This window comes from Stegodyphus dumicola, chromosome 8, assembly GCF_044657685.1.
Source record: "Stegodyphus dumicola isolate Sdum_Otavi_A_Nest chromosome 8, ASM4465768v1".
NCBI classification, from domain to species: Eukaryota; Metazoa; Arthropoda; class Arachnida; order Araneae; family Eresidae; genus Stegodyphus; species Stegodyphus dumicola.
In genome coordinates, this window is record NC_140775.1 from 146,209,579 (window position 1) to 146,232,737 (window position 23,159).

A 23,159-nucleotide genomic window follows, 5' to 3' on the forward strand; every position below is an offset into this window, starting at 1 on the left:
ATATAAATCACAATTTTAGTTTTAGGTTTTTGGTTGAAATAAGATTATTCTTTTTTCTCTTCCTTTCAGAGCTGGTCTAGCTCATACACAGCAAAGTGAAGAAACACGTGTTTGGCACAAGCGAGATGGAAAATGGCAAAGTGTTCACTTCCATCGTTCTGGATCTGCGTCTTCACCTTTCACCTCAACACACAAATAGCTGCAATCCATAATTTTTTTAACTTTTTTTTAAGCTTAACATGAATGATAGAAACTCATTACAGCTCTCTAGGTTCATTTGCATTGATCATACTTATCTGTACCTGTGTAACCTCTGTGAAATAGGATTCACAAGCTTTTAATGCAAATGTTTTTCATGCTAATGTTGTGAATTTAGCAAACTGTGGAAATGTTGCATTGTACTACTATAAAAAAAAATAGTATTTGTAATTCTTCATTTCATCACCCCTTTTATTATTGATGATTATGGTGTTCTTGCAAATAGATATGTACAGCATAAAGTAATTTATGAAAATTTTTTATTTACTTTAAAGTTTCATACATCTGTATAATAATGTAATGTGCAGTTTGGGTGTTTTATTATTTGTACTGTTAATTATTGCTTTGTTTTTTAATCATTATTTTTAGATAATTTTTATAAAGGCGAATTTAAGCATGCAATTAAAATTATATTTTTCAAATTAATTGATTTCAAAATGATAATTAATTTCAATTTAAGTACTATGTTATGATGTGTGATTGAAATATATTTCAAATTAAAATTAAAGATAGTATTTTACAATAATTTTTGCTGTATAGAGTTTCAGATTCTATGAATATTTTTTTTTTTTTTTTTTTTTTTTTTTTTTTACAGGTATATGTAATTTGTTGTATTTAAATGTATGAAAATTGTAAATGCAATATGTGAGATGCACTTCTTTGTATGATAAATATTTGTTTTTATTACTTTCTATGAGGGGCTATAAATTTTTGGCAAAAATAATATATCATTGATATATATATTTTCAAATTTTTGTGTGCTATGTTTTGGTATATTCAATTATAAATATGATAATTAACTTATGGAGTAGGTGCAAATTATTCCATTAAAATATATGAATGTTCCTAATAGGAGATGTTATGAAAAATTCTAAATATATACTGTCTACTTTTAAAATATGTGAATGTAATGATGCATATTTATGAAGAAGATTATTACTTATTTTCATTAAATGTCATAAAACATTATAATGATAAATATGAAATTATATCATTCAGTTTAATTGTACAGTTTGTAAAACGAAATACTGTGTGTGTATATAGATATATCTATATATTTTGTTACATTCCTTTAATTTGATTTTTATTATGCAGGTATTTCAATAGTAACCTTATATTAGAGAATCAATGTACTGTCTGTTTTGTCTTTTCAATCTAAAACTGATATGCTTTTAGGTTTCATACCATATGTTAAGTATGTGTAATTCAATTCAGATATTTATTTCAGAAAAAGCACTTTTTTGAGGATCTGTATTTTAAATTAACCTTAATGAACCATATGTTTTTGATAATTGGAATGTTTGTTGTTTTTTCAGTTACTAAAATCTATGCAATATTAAATGTGTTTTTAATAAAATATTTAGCTGCATCTTATCTCACTTTTAAATAAGCATTCTTTTAGCATTTTAAATGGCAATTTAATCATGTTCAATTGCATAACACTCTTAAGAATTTAATCTTATGTTATAGTATTTTAAAAAAAAAATATTTCAAAATTGCGTTTTTGATCTGAATAGCTGATGCAACTGTATTCTTAATGAAGATTTGTACATTATTTTAAAAGCTAAGCATATAGAATGAAAATTTCATCAATTTTTTTAGTAATTTAACTATACATTTCTTAATATTGAATAAGAATTTAATAAATATTTATTTAATGAAGACTTCAGCTCTCTGTTTTCTAGCAATATAAAATTGTGCCATTTGTGTTATGATATTGCATTAAATGTCATTTCTATTAATACTGGTAATATTTATTTGTAAATAAATATAATGTATTCCAAGAGAGGCTTTTAACAAGGTTTTAAATCAATATTAATATGTATTTATTTAATAAAGTGTGTTATATAACATTTTTAAAACATAATAAGTCAGGAAATATTGAATGTTATCTGAAAAAAGTAAATTTAAAATATTTGAAAAAATAAAATGTCATTTTCATTTGTTATACAACAATTTCACATTCTGCCCTATATCTGGCATTAGCTGTCTGCATTATGCATTATCCAGCTGTCGGCTATACTCGCAGACTTCAGAAAACAAATCTTATTCAGTAGTCAAAAATGCCTTGCTTAAACAAATACCCATAAGTGAACTTCAGGGCTATAGAAAAGCTGTGAAAAAACAAGGTTTAGCATATTAAAATCCAAATGGAGCAGGAAATGAAAATTTTATCAAAATTCGAGAATTGAATATTAATGAGATTAACTATATGTTAAAATGTTATTTAACCTCATACAATTGTATATTTTTATATCTCTTTAAAAATATAGAGTAGTTAGAAAATCTATACTTTACTGAAAAGTAATTTATTGAGAATTTACTTTAAACAAGCTATGCAAAATAAAGAACACTTTTTCTCAAAGTGTTCAATAAAATTATGTATATTCAAACTATGCATACATAATAATAATAATAATAATAATAAATGATAATTATAAAATGCATTGAACAGTTCAAACATAATGAAAAAGAAATTATTTTTATGAAAGCTCCAATGTGTCCTGTTTAAGAAGTGAATGCTTCTTAAACAGAACATGTTATGAATGCATAATTTATTGGCCTACTATTTATCTTTACAAACTGCTATATATCTGACATTAAATAATTGAATTTTGATGAGAAAGATATATTTAAAAGCATATCAACGTAATCCAAATATACGAGTTGCAAGTATGGATGCATGGTGAAAGAAAATTTGACTTCTCTATCTTAAATCGGTGTCCCCAGTGGTTTCATAACTATCCATATCGTGTGTTAGAGTTTTAATAGGAACCTTTCAGGAATATTTTTTGCTTTTTTGATGTTGTCTCTTTAAACTGTACCTTTTTCACTTTAATGCATTAATATTGGTGATTTTCTGAATGTTAGAGTGAAAACGTATTTCACATATACATACATACATGTACATCTGGATAGCTTTATTATATAAAGTAGAAATATTTTACAGTTGAGATGCGAGTATTTCTTACAAAACGCAGAATGCTATGTTTTGGACAGCATTTTGAGAACTGTGAAGTAAAATTGTAGCTGATAGAGATAGTAATGACTGCATAAATCATGAAAGTAATTGAGATAAATATGACAAAATATTCATCAGTAGCCTTTTTATGCAGAAAATTACAGACACATCATATCTTTCTTCCAATCACAAATTCATTAAAATATTTGATTTTTAGAATGTGTCTATGGTATAATTATATCATTTATTTATACTGATTGCAGTTCTGATGAAGAGAATTCGTAACAAATTTAATGCCCAATGCTTCGTGGTGAAATTTTTTGCACCACAATTTATGTAATAAGAACAGTGTATTTATTACTTATATATTCTGATATAAAATTTAAAAATCCATTTTATAGTAATGTTATGAAGTCAGCCTTTAATTTGCTGAAAAATGTTAAAAGATAAATATTTTTTTTTTCTTTCTAATTTCTATTTATTTTAGGATATTAAATCTTGATATTAAATGTGATTTTTAAAAAAAAACTAAATAGTTGTATGATTAACTTAATATTTCTGCGTGAAGATTTAAGTGTAAAATATAATTTCACACACAAGATGTTCAAATTATTTCCATCTAGCAGCAATTTTTTTTATTATTGATAAAAATACTCTCTCTCTTCCTTTTTTAATGGGCTGTAAAGTTTAAGATATTTATAGAAAAATATGAAAAAAAGGGATGAAGGGGATGAATTTTTAAAATGCAGTATTTTGAAGACTGGTTTTGGTAACTTGTGTTGACTAATATTAGTGTCAAAAGCTAATAATCTGAATAAAACTTGCAGTTATGTACTATGATTAAAAAATAACCTGCAATGCATGCTGTGATATGTTTAGATACAACATACACATCTAAAAATGCATAACTATACTTATATTCATTAAATAAATAGTGCTATAGTAACCATTGGTTGTGAAATATTAAGAAGTAATAATTCAAGCATAAATTTATGTAATAATCATACTTTTTGGATTAATAAACAGTATATTGCTAAGTTAGGAAACTTAAATTAAATATTAACAGCAATATACTCTTTAGTTTTGATGTAGACTGCATTTCATTAGTAACTAATTCATGAAATCCTCTTATCTTCTGAGAAGATCACATTTTGCCCCTCCATAGAAATTTCATTTTGATTTTTTAAATTAGTGAACTTATAGAATTAATGCTTATGTTTGCGTTATATGTGCTATGAATTATAAAATTAAAAAATACGTAAATATCTTTTGAATTCTGAATATCTGAGAGTATTTGTTCTTAGTTTGATAGGGATTTAAAAGTAAAATTTAATACCAAAATCTGTGTTATGTATCATTGCTGTGTTGCAGGTTAACTATCAGAGCTAGATATTTTCAAATTTGATTTACAAGAAATCTGATATTTTGAGAATCACTGATATTTACGGAAGGTGCTACCATCCAATTATAGTTGTTACTCATAAATTGTAGTTAAACTAAAAGTTCAAAGGACCAATATTTCTCATTTCACATGGATTGTGTGAAGTTTTATGAGTTATATATCAAAGGGTATGGTTGGTGGCACCTTTATAGAAGTACATATTGAAGTTCATTAGATTTGTGCATTGAGTGACTAAAAAGTGCCACTTTGCAATATCTCATTTTGTATACTCACTATTTTATGCCCTTTGTAAGTAAAACGAAACGTATAAACTTCTTAAGTGTATTAATTGCTTTTCTAATTTTTCTGGAAACTAGTTTGTTGTTAATAGTTATATGTCTTTCAATGTTTTGATATTCATAAATAGTCATAGAGCTGAAATGAACCCTCTTCTCACTAACTGTAACGTCCATATAATGTGCCCAGTTGCATGTAGTCCATCTAGCAGAGAAGTTTAGCCTTTTTTTTAGCTAACACTTTTGTAGTGTTTTATAAATGAAAGTTGTGAGATTTATTTGTATTTAAAAATAAATCTTTCATATAATAAGTGAAAGAGTATACAACAAAGCACTTGTCCAGTGTGGCCTCTTTCATTAGCCTAAAATTTAATCTTGGGCATTCTGGAGCTCGTAATCTTCTAGTAAAAAATCTGATGTGTAACCCACATGACTTCCTTGTATGGAATATTAAATTATATGCATTTTTTCTTGCATTTCATTTAAACTTATTGGATTAAATTAAATCTATTTCGCCGACAGCGCATAAACCACAACAGAATCAATGCATTCTTTAAAATTCACTCTAGTATTTGTTTATCATAGCGACACTCTGGCGCTAGATTCACTTAACAGTATTATATTTCGTTCATATTATAACTCATAATGCACAAAATTTATATCATTTAAAGAATAGAATTATCTAATCGTTGCCACATGTTCTATTCAAATACTACAATAAAGCTAGAATGATGTATAATAGAAATTAATCAAACAAAACAAAAAAGAAACAGTTTTTCACAGACGATTGAGTATTTCTCACTCAATTAATTCAGTTCTCACTCCGCGAGAAGGCAAAAATACATAAAAACTCAAAATATCTATATTCAAAATTGCGAAGTAAATCTTAAACACTTATTTTCTCGAAAACATTCCAGAAAGGATTAAGCATGATTTAATTGGCAATAATAAATGAAGGCGTTATCTTTGTTGTTGGGAAGCTAAGTTTCTCTAGATTGGCAACAAATCCACTAGTCTGCTGTTTCAAATGTAAGCAATCACTGCCGCCATAAAAAAAGGCTTAGCGGCACATAAACAACTTTAAAATTGTTGATAATTCTAAAAATATTGCATACAGATTTACTAAAGGCATAAAAACCTTAACCGGAAGATAAAAACAACATAATTCAATCATTTTTAAAGCAAAAAATGTTCAATTTACTAACATATAAGAGTAAAGAAACTGAGATCACTGAGCCGGGTAACAGAGTGGATATGTATATAAATATATTTATATACGTTTGGTGCGGCCGATTGCAACCAAAATACGAGGTGCACATCTACATGTTATAGCAGTCCTATATGCGAAATTTCAACGTTCTGAGGCTATTCGTTTTTGAGTTATGCGAGATACGTATGTACAGACGCCACAAAAAGTTCTATTCAGAATTAATTTTAAAGCAGTTTTATAATTTTTTTGGAGGAAATGTGTCTTTTATTCTGTCCTTAGGTACAGATATCACGCAAAAACATCATTAAATTGCATTCGATAGCGGTCAAAATGGATATTTTCATTGAAATATGCTGCCTGAAACTTTTTGCGATTACAATACTTCCTTTTTACTTCGTACAAGGAAGTAAAAAGGAGGCATTATTACATTTTAATATATATATTCAGTATATTTGTGCATGGCTTTGTGATCATTCTTACTGGAGGGAATACTTGATGACTGGTGTCATCAGCCATTTTTCTTAAAATGACAGATTGGAGATTAATCAGAATATGATTCATAATCTGTTTTATGTAATAAATTATAAAAATAGTTTTCATTATTGTAAATTTCCAGATGTTGTGTAACCAGAATATTCTGAAATTTAAAAAATATCAGAACATTTATTGTGATGTGTATTGCTCGTTGGAAAAAAAAAAAAAAAAAAAAAAAAATAGTTGTTTACTAAAAATAATAATAAAAAAATTAATTCTTCTCACCTCTCAGCCCCCCTTTTTTTGTAAATTTATAAATAATTAATTGCTGTAATTTATTAAACTTCAAAGAAATGTTTAAATTGTGTATGTGTAGTTATTATGAGAAATACATTAAGCTGGCCATTCTTATTTTCTCCAAATAAAAGAACTTTATATCAAAAATATTAATATACAGAATTAATATTTTTGATAAATAATCCCTTATACTATTTCAAAGCTCTTTATTAAGATTCAAATGCTAAAGATAACTAATTACTAATCTAAACATGATTAATAAGACCTAGTAGTCCAAGCATTAAATACTTTTAGAGACATAAAATGTACATCTACTTTACTTAATGAATAACATAGTATTTAAATTTAGAATGATTAAACACATGTCTTCATTCTTATACTTAATGGTTAATAATTCTTCTTTATGGTGGATATTTTAATGAGTAAGAGTGCTTGAAGTGCACCTAATAATTGATAACTGTGATCTCATTATATTAGATTCTAGTATATTTATTTATTTGGAATAAAAAAGTAACAAAGTTAGTAAAAGTGTTTATTCCTTTATTCTGAAAGGAGAAAAATTTTATTAAAAGATATTGTTAACAATTTATCTGTGAGCTTTATAATTAGCATTATGCTGAAGATACAAAGAAGTTATGTCTGAGTTTTGTACTCATGGCAAAGGCCTTTAAAGAGATGCAATAAATGAATAAATAGAAATTTTGAAAAACATCTAAAATATTTCTTTTAGTAGCTTAGAAAGCTGCAAAGGAGCGAGAGCTTCCATAGCATTTTGTTAATTTTTCAAACTATCTATGAGTGTAATATTTGTTAATACCTGATTCTAAAGCCAGAAATCATTTCCAGTCAATTTTTGTAGTTTACATATGAAGCTGACCAAACATTCAGCCTCATATGTAAACTGCTAAATGACTATTTTGGTTACTATTGGATCACACTTCATCCAGTGTTTGATAGCTAACAAATTTTTAATAAATTTTCCATAAATAGTATAAAATAAAAATTAAAGTAAGATTTCATTCATAGCCAAGATTAAAAGTCAAATTTTATAAAGTATTTGACAGTTGTTTAATGTACCTAAATGAATCATTGATTGGGGAAGTAGGACATGACTGTGTAAAGTAACAGTTAATTAGCATAAAGAACTGATAGCAGTAATCAACGCTTTATGTTTTAATTTAGTCTAGATTTTTTTTTTTTTTTTTTTTTTTTTTTTTACTTTACTTTTATGGCCGTGTTTCTCTTATCCAAGTGATTCTTCCAAGATTAGTGATAATCTTGGAAGGCAGACTTGCGTATTTTCGATATTTTCATCAAAAGAACATATGCAGATTTATGGAGTTAATTATTTTTATGTAACTGCTTTCCACATTGGACCAGAGCTTTTTGTATAACATACGTATGAATTTCTATTGATGTTATGAGATATTAACAGTTCTCTTTATCAAAGTAAACGAAATATACTAGATATGCATTAATTGTGCTGGGAATTTGTATTATGAATTTGTCACATTTCATAATTAGAGCTAATGGGTTGTCTTATAAAACATGTTTTGCGTTGCGGGAGTCATGTACATAGGAACAGACTGGACAAAATTGTACTGCTGAAAAATATTGTCATGTGCCATTGAAATATATGCAACATGCGAGTCCTCAAAGGTTGTTTTTTTCCTTTGTTATTTTTGACAACCAGTCTATTCCTGTGTATACTAATGAAAGTATTTCAGTTATGAATGTTTTGCTTATAAGCCATGTTAATAGAGACAAACTTACGCAACGTTTTTGTCCAAAATATGGAAAGGAATGAGTAAATGCTGCACAGAAAATTATTTAATTTTCCCTTTAAAGTGTACTTTTTTGAACAATAAATAAACGAAATTATTGTTTTGTGTATCTGAATTGTACATTATTTTTCCATAAGATGAAACAATATTTCGTATTATATAGAGTTACTGCATTTTGCTCTAATGTTTACTGAAACACACTTTCATAGGCTGGAGAGGCGGAAGCGGACCTACAAGACAACAGGGCGCTGATCAACGATTTATAATCATTTCAATTTTGATGAATAATGAAATTGCAGAGAAATAATTCTTAAAAATTAAGATGGAAAAGGCGCAGTTATACAAAGTAGGTTTAACGTAAATATTTTCACTACGAAATTCTGCTCTTACTGCGCATCAAGTATGTTAAAAATCGAAAATAAAAAATTCATGAAATTTTAATAATTTGTTATTTGTAATATACATCATTCCGATTTACAATATAAAGACCAATATCTATAAGTAATCAGTATTTTTAAAAGGTACAGTTTTATTTACGTATTATTCAATAGAAAATTATTTAGATTTTCAATTATTTGAAAGCAGTTTTCAAAAAAAAAAAAATAATAATAATTTAAAAAAAAAGCAGTGTTTTTCATCGCTGATTTTTAGACAGATTTTTAAAAAATATATTTCTTGCTTTGCATTATCTGTTGCTATATTCAATTTTTAAAAAATTTAAATATGGAGTTTGGGATTCCAGAAATCAAATTTGCTGACAAAAATTCGGTAGCTTTATGAAATAAGTGGTAAAGAAACTCGGACTACTAAAAACGTTAAATAGGACGCAATACAAAGCTCATCTAAAGAGAAAACTAATTTCAGTTCTCTAGGAACTAAATAACTCGCAAGAACAGTAACTCAGCAGTTGGAGCTGAGATGCTCTCTCTGTGGCCTTTTATAGCTTTCAATCGGTCGCGAGTTATTTCTAGTACTTTCTGTTTCTCGAAATTACTGGAAAGCAATAAGAGGATGGAATTACGGTTACAGCTAATATAGTGGTCAATTACATTAATTCAATTTCAATACAAATTACCGAGATATCGATTTACTCAATGTTAAATGCACGTATCCATGTATTCTTACTTTTCTGGCATAGCTTTCTCTTAAAATTTGTCTCGCGCTGCATTGCGGGAGGAAATACAACAATTTTAATTATAATTCTACTAAAATTAGTTACCTAAATACAAAATTCGTAACAGTATTTAATAACTAAAATGCAATAACTGATACATTTTTGTGGGACTTGATAAATAAATATCAGGAACAATGTATTACAAAACTGCTCTGTCTAATCATATTATTATTACAAATTACTCAGCCCCTCAGGAGCGGAGTGGGGAGATTGCAAAGCACTGGTAGTTCGGACTCAAACTCCAGAGAAGGGGTTGGCTGCCTGGGAGTTTTCGTCCTTTATCTCGTATGTAACGTAAATACCAACCAGATTGTGTTAAAAAGTTTTCCACGAAGTCCATTCACTTAGGCAGAGAGCTTTTGCTATAATTCAAAAAATCCGAAAAAATAAATGTATATGTACTTTAATTATTATTTAATTCATGAAATAATTTTTTAGAATATTAAATAGCTATTACCATTTTATTTAAATAAAAATTATAAAAATATAACTACTCTCTCTTGGAAATCACACGACTATCTTTGAAAGTAGCGAATGTTTCTGAAAACATACACATCGATGTGGAGATCAAAATCGTCTTGAAGCGTGGATGGTCATATTTAAGAGGTTTTAGTGCATTCAAAAATTGGCGATTTTTACTATATTTTAATGTTGCCTTGACGTATAATTTTTTTAAGAATAGAAATTCATTACTTATTATTTAATTGTTAAATATTAATGTAAACTGAATGAATGAAATAAAAAACATATTTTTTCTTTTTCAAAGATTTTATACGTGAAATATTTTTTGCAGACTTTTAGAGCAATTTTATAAAAGTAAGCTTGAACTTTCGACTATGTCAAATAGAATTTCTGATATATATTTACTAATATGTAAAGGATCTACAAAGCGAAAGTATGTTTCGAAGTCCATTAAACAAAAAGTGGAATTGCTGCAAAAAATGGATAAAAGCATATGCTTTGTTTATCTAAACTTTAACGTTTGTTTATCTTTAACGCCGCGGCGCGCAATGAATTGGAAGTTGATCTGTCAGCACCATCCTTATCTTCAGGGCAGATGTTTTTATTTTATTTGGCCTTATAATTCCTTACTAAATGTAGTATTTCATCTCGATGTACTCCGTCTTTGATATGATTTAAATCAAATTCCACGTCATTATAATTCGCTTCCGATAGCGAAGAAAGTGACAGAGGTTATTGAAAACGAAAAAATTTCGATTGACAAATTAGTCGGTATTCTCGACCCAGCAATTATAGGACTTGAACAGCGGAACTTTGTAACTGAACAAGAAATTATGTCTGTTTATAGAATTAAAGAGAATGTATTATCACATAAAAAACGAAGCAACTTAAACAACTTACATTGGAAGAAATGTTTAATAAAGTAAACAAACAAATATTAAGCCTTTTTTTTTTTTTTTTTTTTTTTTTTTTTTTTGTAAATTTTTGATATTTTTTAGATCATAATTGTTCTTTATTTCATAAATTACGGTTTCATATTTTTAATTTTATAATTTCTGCATGCCATCTTACCAGATTTAAACTGATGATCTATAATCCGGAATCGAAGTCCCGCCGACTCCGGATTAACAACTTTTGACTGTACTAATGATTGAGGAGCACTAAGACGTAGAAATGCAGAAATACCGATGGCGTAGATACTTGATAGCTCAGAACGTAGATCCATATGTTTTTGATAATTAGTTCGTATGCACCAATAAAAGTGATATTCAGTTAGTCTATATCTATCTGCAAGTCTTTCCTTCGAGTATCATTTTCTCTAACTACGCAGTAAAGTCTTCCCAGGATATAACACAAAGAACCATTGTCAATCTGTTGCAGCTTACTCCAAGTCACCTTATTACATATATATAAAAAATAATTTATTTATGAGAAGAGTTTGATATATTATCTCCTAGGAAAATAAACTTAAAGCGATTAAGAATTCTACTGTAGTAAAAATTATGCCAGCAGTTTAATTTTGAGCTGGAAAGAATTTTAAAAAAAAAAAAATCAGGAAACAGGCAATATACTAAAATCGAAAGTTCAGAATTATTATTTATGATCGGAGATTGATTGACTTTTCAAGGGGAACAAACCAGTCTTCCATCAATTAATAATAACCAAAATAAGAAGAGTGTTTCGTCTTTTTTCCCCAAGTAAGAATGAAATTTCAGTCAAGAACTAATTAGAAAAGAAAATCAATATATAATTAGTTATTCTGCTTGATTTAAAGCACAAGCTACGAACAAAACTGCGTTTATTATAAAGCAAAAAGTTAAAAAAAAAAAAGGAACATTTGATTAGTAATTCTGCTTGATTTAAAGTACAAGCCAAGAATTAAACCGAATTTATGATTAAAATGAAAGTAGTGAAATTCTTACTCTAAAAACAAATATTTTCCGACACCCTCGCCCTTTAGCATAGTAAAATAATGCAAAAACAATATAAAACAACTGAAATTTAAACAAATTATACATTTTTATTGAATTTAAACGTAAAATCAGTAAGTATGTATCAGAGGCGTAGCTAGAGTTTTCAGCGCCAGGGAACAACTGAATAATTTGCGCCCCTTTGTGCCAAGAATGGAAAACATTTCATTAAAATTTCCATAGCATCAATTTGGCGATCCTTGGATGCTGCGCCCGGGTACAAATGTCCCTCCTTGCCCCACCTTAGCTACGCCACTGGTATGTATTTAAATACAGTTAGTTAAGTACAGAAATATGGTCAGAATATATATGTGTATAATTATTGCTTTTCGTTGAGATGCGATAGTGTACCAAAATCCCAAAATCGATGTAATCTGCCTCATGTAAACACAAATATTTATATGTTTAACAACAATAATTATGAATAATGTTTTAATGTTAGTTTCTTTTCAACCATTAAAGGTTCTTATAACGCGGCATTTCAAGAATTGCGCTGATACCAAGAATGATCTGTTAAACTACTCATTAAGAGTGGTAAGAATTTCAAGAATATTTCTGACATCAGTGCTTAAATTGCGCCGGAGCCCTCAATTTTTAAGATAAATTACAATTTTAAGTAATTTTGCCGGTTTTTATTTTACCGGCTGAGTAATTTTACCAATTTTAAGTAATGTTACCGGTGCCGGAGCTCACCGGAGACCTGAATAAGATGAGCTCCGGTACTTCTTTTCATAAAACTGAACTACAATTTAAATGGAAAAAAAAATTTAGAATTCCTAGCGTTTTAGTTTAACAATAAGCGGACCTTGCAATACTCTATTTCCCTAGAAATACGAACTCATGAGAACATGAGACGTTCAAGTAAAGTACCCTCCCTCACATGCGGAAACCTTTCTCTTTAAGAAAAGCAATAAATTTTGGGGAGTTTGTTTAGGAACGCGTAAATTTCTCGCCATGCCTTCGTATCTAGTGTATTGTTATCGATGCATACAGTTAGTTATCCTCGCAGGAAGGAAAATTTCTGTTCTTAAATGTGCGTTAAGTGACAGCGAGTACAATAAGAGTGAAATACTGAGATAAACTGCTCAAGCACGTCCTATACATCGTTTTCCCACAGTATCCACTAATGGGGTGGGGAAAGCGTCCTTTCATGTCTTCCCACAGTATCGACTAATTGGGACGGGGAAGGGTAACCAGCAACTTAACATTTAGGAGTCAGATTCGGGACTCATTTTATCCCTGACACACATCTGCTTGTTGGCTTTAATTATATCAGCAGAGAGCCGCGGTCAAAGAGAACGTTCTGTCTCACCAAGATTCCCCTCATTTTTTGTTTCCACCCACTCATACACTCATTCTTTTTCGCCCTGGAATTTTCACCAGCTATACTTTAAATATATTTAATTTTTGTGATGATAAAAGAACTTCCCTCCCCCCTTACGCTCAGAGCTTAAATTGGGCCGGGGCCCAACGGATCTCGGCTCTGGTGCTTCTTAGTTTTTGTAATAAGTCATAATTCTAGCCGGAACGCACCGGAGCCCTGAATAAGAAGGCTTCGGCACTTCTTTTATATAACTGAATAACAATTTCGATAGAAATTTTATCTCGAAAATTTTAATTTAACAATAAAATTATAAAATCGCGTTATATTATAATTATAAAATTATTATGAATTAATAATATTATTAAATTTATAATTTAAAAAATTGCGTATTAAATTTCAATTGATCTCTTTACATTTTATTTAATTTTAATTATTTAATTACTTCAATCTTTAATTATTTCAATAAACAATAATTAATTATCTAACAATTATCAATTAAATTGTAATTAATTTTATAACAACTATTGATTAAATAACAATTTATAAACATTAATTAAATAGCTTTTAATTAATTTGATAATAATTAACTATTTATTTTAAAAATTATTAATGAGTTTAACAGTCATTTTATTTATTTATTTACTCTTGTTCCTCTTTGCTGAAGGTCTTCCATAGGGCTCCGGCACTTCTAATCTTAGAAATTAAGCCCTGACTGACATCATTAAACTTGAAAGAAATAGGGGAAAAAGTAATGTATTAAAAAAATATGAAAGTTTTCGGATTTTAACGGTCGTCCAAAACGGTTTGTTAATGTTTTATTTATACGCTCTCCTTGAGCTCGCAGTCTACCATTCTGCTCTTGCACTCAGTTCTGCTAACTTTTTTTTTGTTTGTTTAATTTTTTTTAATTAAATTTTTAACTTTATTATTAAGCATAGTTTTCTTCGCACTGCGCCACATGCAATGCAACACCAAAATCACAAAAATTTTAATAGCAGTTTGGTTAGAATTCCCAATGCAGTGTTAAGTGTTTCCTATTTTTCTACTTTTTTCACTCTTTTATGGGTTTAATAAATATATCAATATTCAGTTTTCTTAGTAAGATGGCTTACAACACGTTTTTTGTCTTTTTATTATTAACTGTTTGTATGTTAACTATGGCGTTCTTTACACTTACCACATAAAATACAGTTCAACAGCAAAATATTTAAAAATAGCATATACCTAAGAATTTCCGATAAAGCTTTTGAGTTTGCCATATATATATGTTTTTAGAAAGTCAGGTGCTTGTTCCTCGGAAACCTGTCAATGACAGATGATAACACAGACAATAAAAATGGTCTGATGAACTTCAGAGAAGGTCATTCACCATTCTGGGTGCTTCTTTCTCTATGCTAACCTCCTTTATCTCGTATATAGCGCACAGACCCCCCCCCCAAAAAAAAAAGATAAGTGCCATTTTGTAATACTGTTTGATAAAATATAGCTAAACCATTCTGTTAATGGATTTCATTTGTAATGAAGAAATTATTTTATTTTAACATGTTTCAGATTATATTTTAAAATTTTCTGTTTCAATTCGGAAAGCTTTGATAAAAATTTGTTTCGAATTCCTATTGAAAATAGGCAGAGCTTAATTTCTAAAATTTGAAGTGTCGGAGCCCTATGGAAGACCGTTAGCAAAGAGGAACAAGAGTAAATAAATAAATAAAATGACTATTAAACTAAATGATAATTTTTAAATTAAATAGTTAATTATTATCAAATTAATTAATACCTATTTAATTAATATTTATTAATTTTTATTTAATTAATAATTGTTATAAAATTAAAAATTGAACATTAAATTAAATTTAAAGAAATAAATTAAAATTTAATAAGCGATTTTTAATATAATTTTATTGCTAAAAATAAAATTTCCGAGATAAAATTTCTACTGAAATTGTTATTCAATTACATAAAAGAAGTGCCACAACCTTCTTATTTAGGGCTCCGGTGCCCTCCGGTTAGAATTATGATTTATTACAAAAACTAAGAAGCATCTGAGCCGGGATCCAGTGGGCTCGAGCGCAATTTAAGCTCTGATCTGATTGTAAGGGGGGAGTACTTTTAGCATAAAAAAAAATTAAATATACTTAAAATATAGCTGATGAAAATTCAGATAAGGCTAAAAAGAGGGCGAATTGAATGAGGGCGTGAGGGTATGAGTGGGTGGAAACAAAAAATGAGGGGAATCTAGGTGAGAGAGAACGTTCTCTTTGACCGCGGCTCTTTGCTGATATAATTATAGCCATCAAGCGGATGTGTGTCAGGGCAAAATGAGTTCTGAATCTGACTCCTAAGGATGAATGCAAAGTTGTTGGTTACACTTTCGCCACTCCCCCCGTATTTGGTTACATCAGTGGATACTTTGGGAAGACGATGTGTAGGACGTGCTTGAGCAATTTATCTCAGTATTTCACTCTTATTTTACTCGCTGTCCCTTAACGCACATTTAAGAACACAAATTTTCCTTCCTGCGAGGATAATTAACTGTAAGCATCGATAACAATACACTAGATACGAAGGCATGGCGAGAAATTTACGCGTTCCTAAAGAAACTGCCCCAAATTTATTGCCCTTCTTAAAGGGAAAGGTTTCCGCATGTGAGAGAGGGGACTTTACTTGAACGTCTCATGTTCTCATGAGCTCGTATTTCTAGGGAAATAGAATATTGCAAGATTTGCTTATTGTTAATCTAACGTTAGGAATTCTAATTTTTTTCCTTAAAATTGTAGCTCAGTTTTATAAAAAGAAGAACCGGAGCTCATCTTATTTAGGACTCCGGAGCGCTCCGGCTAGAATTATATTTTTTCTTAACAATTCAATTTCTTAACAATGAGCCGTTCTCCGGCGCAATTTAAGCACAGAAAATAGAAGTATTTCTAAAGAAATCGGAAAATATGGTACAAATTATAATACCAGTTGTCTATACAAGCATATTCATTTAAAATTGGTTGGATTATATTGAAATCGATAGAAATTTTAATGAAAGAAGAATTTTAAGTTCTTTTGAATTTTCTTTGATTGAAATCAATTTAAACAATCACTGCAAAATCAGATGTTCTGTTTTCAGTTTCAAAAACAGTATTTCTTTTCGTTCAAATAATTATAATATTTGAACAAAAACGGTATTTCTTCCTAAAACATCGCTGCGCTCTTATAGCTTAACCGAACTTATAAATGCAAAAAGTTAAAAAACTGAATTCGCACTTTGCAAGCAAGCACATTTTCATTTTAGTGTCGAAGTATAGTGAAACCTTACTGTTTTAGCCTTAAGCTAAGTCGACATTCCGACTCAACTGTTTTTAAGATTCAGTTTTGCATGATGTATTTTATTATGAAAAAAACCCCTTTACCTCAACATCACAAAATGGATAGGCGGATAAATGTGTCTCTTTTCAATAAATTCTCAATGAATCATTTTCTTGGTAAGCATGGGTGTAATGCTACCAGGCCCCAAAATTTTTTGCCGCTTTAATTTTTCACTTCTGTTGACTACTACTCCCTGCTTTACATCTCTTTGTATATTTAATTTCTGCGAGTTATTTAAAAATGCGAATTTTCCTTGAGGTGCTGCTACATCCATTTAAACATAGTTTATATTGTCGAATAAACTGTCCTTGTGTTTACCATAGTTAAGATATTTATGTCTGGGGAAAGAAGGGTCTCGACAAGACATTTATAGTATTTTACCACAGTAGAGAGATTGTAGAGTTACCATTCTGTAGAGCTGTGTTTTATTGCAAAGATAAAGATGGCATACTTGTTTTTACATCACTATTTTATTATATTAGAAAACAAATTTGTTTATCATACTTACGTAGGTAACAAAAATAAATATCATATGTGAGTCGCTGGACACAATCAACGAGTAATCGCAGGCTAATTCACCTTAGTAAACATGCACGCTAGTTCGCAGGAAAGTCAGACTGTATTGCACGAACGCAGAGAGGACAGTTCGACGCTTCACTTACTGCTGCGAGAAATGAACTTTTGGATAACAGTCACAAATTCTTTCCTTCTTTCCTTTAGTAGATGAGAAAGGAAAGGAAAAAAAAAAAAAGGTAGTAATACCTTCTCTTGAATCTGGCTGCTGCTTAAGAGTTCTCCACACTGTCTCCACATTGTTTTCGCTTCTGCTTCAGATAAACAAGAGGCATTCAGTCGGCTATTCATTGATCCTTTGTTCCAATGACTTGGGGAAAAGGAACTGGAGCTCCTTTTTCTTCGCCTCTTTTTAATGTTTAAGTCCTTGCAGCTCAGATGTAATCAACGTTCTTTTTTGGGCTCCGTAGTAGATGGGACGGTCATGATCTGAACTTACTAGTATTTCTGTGGAAAACCAAAACATTTTAAACAATGGTTAAATATTAATGTGCCAACCCTTTCCTTCGAGAAACATCTCCTCTATACATTCCTTTCATTCACTGATTATTTACAGGGGGAAATACTTTCCACCTTTCCCGCCTCCCTGTCAAAAGTCCACCCTTTTTAGCGAAGTGTTATAATCATTAGTTTGCAGAAGTAGTAGTTGAGTCCATTTATGTTTCATGGCATTTCGTTCTTTCAAACGCACTGTAACGGCAGCTCAAAGACCTAGCTATCTTAGTCCAGAAGAAATTGGGCAAGTTTTACAGGATTTACCTGGAAAATGAATCCCGATGTTGAAGAAAATAGTATTGATGATGATATGGACTAAGAGTCTCTACAAAACTTTGAGGAAAAAAATAGTTCTAGTGATTCGGAACAAAGCACGGATGAGCAATTCTTGGGCCAAAGTATTCAGTCCCATCATAATTTTCTCAGCAAATATTTCGTCATCGATAATTGTCGTGTCCACATCCACTGAAACAGGTATGAGAATTCCTGAAGTATTTAAATGTTTTTTAAAATATAATGAATCATTTATTGTTAAAAATATACATAGAGTAATTTTTTTATTTTAGGTTCCACTAATGTACAAGGTAGAGGATTAAAGAAAAACATAATTGTAACTGAGGATACGCCTGAGGAAGAGGATGATTTTTCCAAAACCACGAAGAAGGACCTATATATGTCTCGAAACATGGAACCTCGTAGACTGTGACATTTGCTTCGCACACTAAAGCTGGGAAATACGGAGTCCAAAATCTGCTAGAAGAAATGCTGGGTCCAATATCATATGCTTAAAGAATTATAGGGTAAAATGTGTCGATGCTTGGAGATTGAGGATGAATCAATGTTACGCCACATAAAAAAATATATATGGATATAGAAGCAGTTTTGAACAATGAAAAAAATTGGGCAATACCTTTAGGAGAGCTCGATGCTTTTATTGCTATCATCTATACAAGACGGGGATATGGTTGCAATGATATGAATTATGATTTTGTGTGAAATAAATATATGAGCCCCTTTTTGTTTCTTGTTGGCACAGTAAGAACACATCGAAATTAAATTCCGTATGAAGTAGGGAAATCAAAAACCCGGGTATTCGGAACAGTTTTGCTGGACAATGGTGAAACTGCACTGACTGTCTATCAGGGTAAAAGGAATAAAAATATCCTACTGCTAAGTACCTTACATCTGAATGTAAATGTAGACTCACATAAATAAGAAAAGCTTCAAGGAACCATAGAGTTCTACAACAAAACAAAATGTGAAGTTAATATCGCTGAGCAGATGACGCGTAAATATTCTGTTCGAGCTTCTTCACGTAGATGGCCTGTGCATATTTTCTGTAATATGCTGGATTTAGTAAGAACAAATGCGTACGTTATCTACCAAAAATTTAGTGATGAAAATATTACAAGGCACAGCTTCCTATTTCAGATAGCAGAGGAGTTCATTGGAACAGGGGAAGAAAGCATAAGTTTTCTCCAGAAAATCTCCGGTTCTAGCTATAGATTCACGAAGAAAAGACATCAGCCCTTTCTTCGTGAACAGCATCAAACAACAAAACGAGTGATGTGTTTAAGAAATGTGGCGGCGAACATGCCGCCAATTTTTCCAAGTGCCCCAAATCCAATGAATATATACATAAAAAACATTCTAAGAAAATTAATAACTCTAGCAAAAACAGCTCTATACCACGTGGTGAGGTTGGTCATAAGGTCTTCATTGACAAGGGGGACCGGGTCGTCCTCCAATCTAACCACGTGGCGAAAAGTCACGAGTAAACAAACAGGCACAAGAAACAATCGCCGAAGAAATTTCTCTTTGTGCTGATAAGTCTAAATCTAGACCAGAAGAAAGCAGAAATATTACCATTAATAGATTACTCTCTGCTAAAACTTCTGAGAGGTTAAAATCCTAAGTGTAGAAAAATGCTAAAAGTTCAGGTAGCATATCTGCTACTTTCGCGGATATGCGTAAAGTTTGCAATAAAATTAAGGCAATCTTTTCCAAATTTTCTATTCTTGATGTAAAAAAATGGTCACTAGGGCACTTAATGAAATAAGGGAAGCCCCTACTTCTGTTGGCAAGATATTTGAATTATTTAGTATACTCGAGGAAATCTTCAATGGGGGTACTTCGGGGAGTTTCATTTAAAATATTTCTTTCCTTAATATGGTTACTTCACATGTGTTGAAGTTGTCAGTAGATAGTTGTTTTTGTATTGTATCTGGTAATTTAGTATAAGGAATTAGATTTTCCGTTTTGCATTTTGAATCCATTCATGATTTTTTATTATTTTAAAATTTGTTAGTGTGCCCTTGCACTGCTTTTATATTTTTTATGCTATAGTACAGCGGTATTTTTATGCTTAGAAATTTTGTCTTCAGCATTTAGGAGCACCTCTGCTACTTTGCAGTAAATTTATAAGGTCTTTCTCCCACCTTCTTGGCAAGCCTTCGTGGTGTAGTGGTCTGCACGCTGAGCCAGTATTTCAGAGGTCCGTGGTTCGATTCCCGGCGAAGGAGGTTGCATATTTTTCATCTTTCCTGCTTCCAAAAATATCCTAATGTCTCTTCAAATTCAAAAGTAGCTATTTGCTCAATGGAGGTAGGTCGCCACAGACCAGAAATTCCGGTGTTTGCACCACTCGATGAAGTCTGATATGTAAGAAACGTTCATATTATGCGCGTGGAAAATGCTCTTTCAATATTAAAAAAATTATGTTGTGTAAAAACTGCTAGAAATTTTAAAATGCATTTTATTAAGGTCAAGTGGAAATTTATTTTTAAAAAATCTATATTTTATAAAAGTAATTTGTGATTTTTTAAAGAAGTCCTTAAACAGAAGAGTAGCTAAAAGTATCATAAACTGTAAAGCATTTATATTTTTATATGTAGGGTGCTTCAGCAAATCGGTTACAAACTTTCAGGAGAGATAGAGTACACTTAGACGATGGAAAATCACATAGCAATGCATGGTTGAAATGGCTTTCTTGGCGCAGTAGTAACAATACAAAACACAAGAAAGAAAGAACATGAACAGGGAGAGGAAATACGTTTATTAGTCTCAGTACAGCATACATCAAGAAATAAGAACAAACATAGACAATGATCTCATCAGAGAAGGTATTATGCCTAAAAGCCAGGCAATATTTATGGCATAACTCAAAAGGAACGAATTCAAATTAAAGCTAGATCGTAAATTAGACAAAGGCTGTAGAGTAAATAAGGGGCGAGTTGGCTCAGATCTAATATCGGCATCTCAAGGAATACTGCAAAGATACAAACAGACTGCTATTGAAGAAATTCAACTAGTAATGCGGCCTTAAATCTATTGGCGGAAAGTTGAACTTTCATTTTTGCAAAATATTTATTCTATCAGAATTTGTTGCACTATTAACATCAGTTTCTTTACTTTTTTATCTAAAATTATTGTTATCTCGGAATAATGTTCAACAAATTTGCTTTCGTTTTCTTGACCTTTTTCTATCTTCTTAGCTTTCAACTATATTTGACTATCTAAGTTTTGTAATCGTTCAGATTTTTTTCTGTAAGGTCTGAAATTTTCATTACATTTCGATAACATTATCGGAATTCTCTTTGCTGATCTCTTGATAGATCTCGTTGATAATCCGTGTGAATGAATTTCTCGAAAGTAAACAAACTTAATTATTGGTACTTACAGCACAGCAATTTTTATCCAAAAATTTCAAAGAATGTTTGAATGTATTGGCAATACACAGGTTATTTAGTTTCCAAATTCAATCACTTCCATTCATTTTCACTTGTAAAGCTCAGGATAACTCCTGGAGCACAAAACGTGTATAAAAATAAACCTAAATGAAGTACCAATAATTAAGTACTTGATATAACAAATTCAAAATTCCTGCATGTATATTATGAATATTTTTTTTCATTCTAGAGGGGAGATAATATTTACAAAAAGGAGAAGTATTTTGTCCTATTTATTTAGCAGTTATTACAGTAAAAGGCCAAGTATCCAGCACTCAACTAAAATATATTTTAAAATTCTTAACAAAACTAAGCAAATGAGGCTTGCATACAGCCATCATAAAGCGCAAATATGATTGTGAATCAGAACAAAAGCTATCGCCTTTCCATTTACAGAAAATGATCAGTATTTGGGACTTTACCTAAAATAGAGCACATGCCTTGAGGCATTTTCAAAATTATGGGTTCCAACCACCAAGATAACTGGGCGTTAATGTGTTCCCGATATGTAACGTTATTTGAAAATGAGTAAACAACTGCTATGCAGCAGGAAAAATTATGACAAATGATTTAAGTTTATTGTATGCTATATCTTTAACTTGTAAATCTTGTCTGTCTAGCTAAATAAAGAGCAATTTGTTCTTTCAAATTTTGCCAGAATTACTACTGTCAATCTGCCAATTTTCATAGTCAACGGGATTTCATAATCGTATAAGAAGTTTTACTTTCATATGTTTGAATAGGCTTGTGAAAATATGTTGACTTTTATCAAATATATATTTGATGAATCTTAAGGTTTATAGTAATTTAGTGACCAGCCTGCTTCATTTTTTCCAGTCTTGATTCTAGGCCGAATTATGTTTTCACTAAAAATTTCCATATTCTTACCATTTCTACAGAATGGAACACTACTTCATTTTTGTCACATAGATGAAAAATATTTAATAAATGCTTTGAAATGACTGTTAGCAGAACAAGTAACTCATAGTTTTGGGTGATGCGATTTGGTTTTGGAACCTGTGCCTAATTACATTTCTGACAGTATTTTTCCGTTTTAGCTCGACGAATATGCTTTACCTTTAAAATAAGGACTAAAAAACAGGTTCTAAAATGTTTTAAAATATCTCTTAACTGAAATCGCGATCAAAACTTTTACAGAAATAAAAAACATGTTTGGTTTGTTTTGAGTACCAGAAAGCACACAAAGGAAAGCTCTTCTTACCAAGAGAAACTGCCTTTCTGAAGGAATTTCTAAGGGAAACTGATTCGTAGGCATATTATGCATGTAAAACCACGGAAACGTCCATGCAGCCACACCGTTTTACCTGGAATCGAACCTAGGTTGAACTACCAGTGGTCTGTGACTCAACTACTCAGCCCCTGGTGGGCTGACTGAAATAATGGATGGAATATATAC

At 30.4% G+C, this 23,159-nt stretch overlaps 1 protein-coding gene across 6 annotated transcripts in view; it reads left to right on the forward strand.

Moving 5' to 3' along the window:
• Positions 1-8,771, forward strand: part of LOC118185738 (calcium/calmodulin-dependent protein kinase type II alpha chain) — a 525,081-nt gene extending 516,310 nt beyond the window's left edge. For all 6 annotated transcript variants that reach the window (XM_085822541.1, XM_085822542.1, XM_085822545.1 and 3 more), the window contains one exon: positions 70-8,771. In XM_085822541.1, the coding sequence (XP_085678667.1) occupies positions 70-199 (130 nt within the window). In that variant the 3' untranslated portion in view covers positions 200-8,771. The remainder of the gene's footprint in view (positions 1-69) is intronic.
• Positions 8,772-23,159: the final 14,388 nt, after the last annotated feature.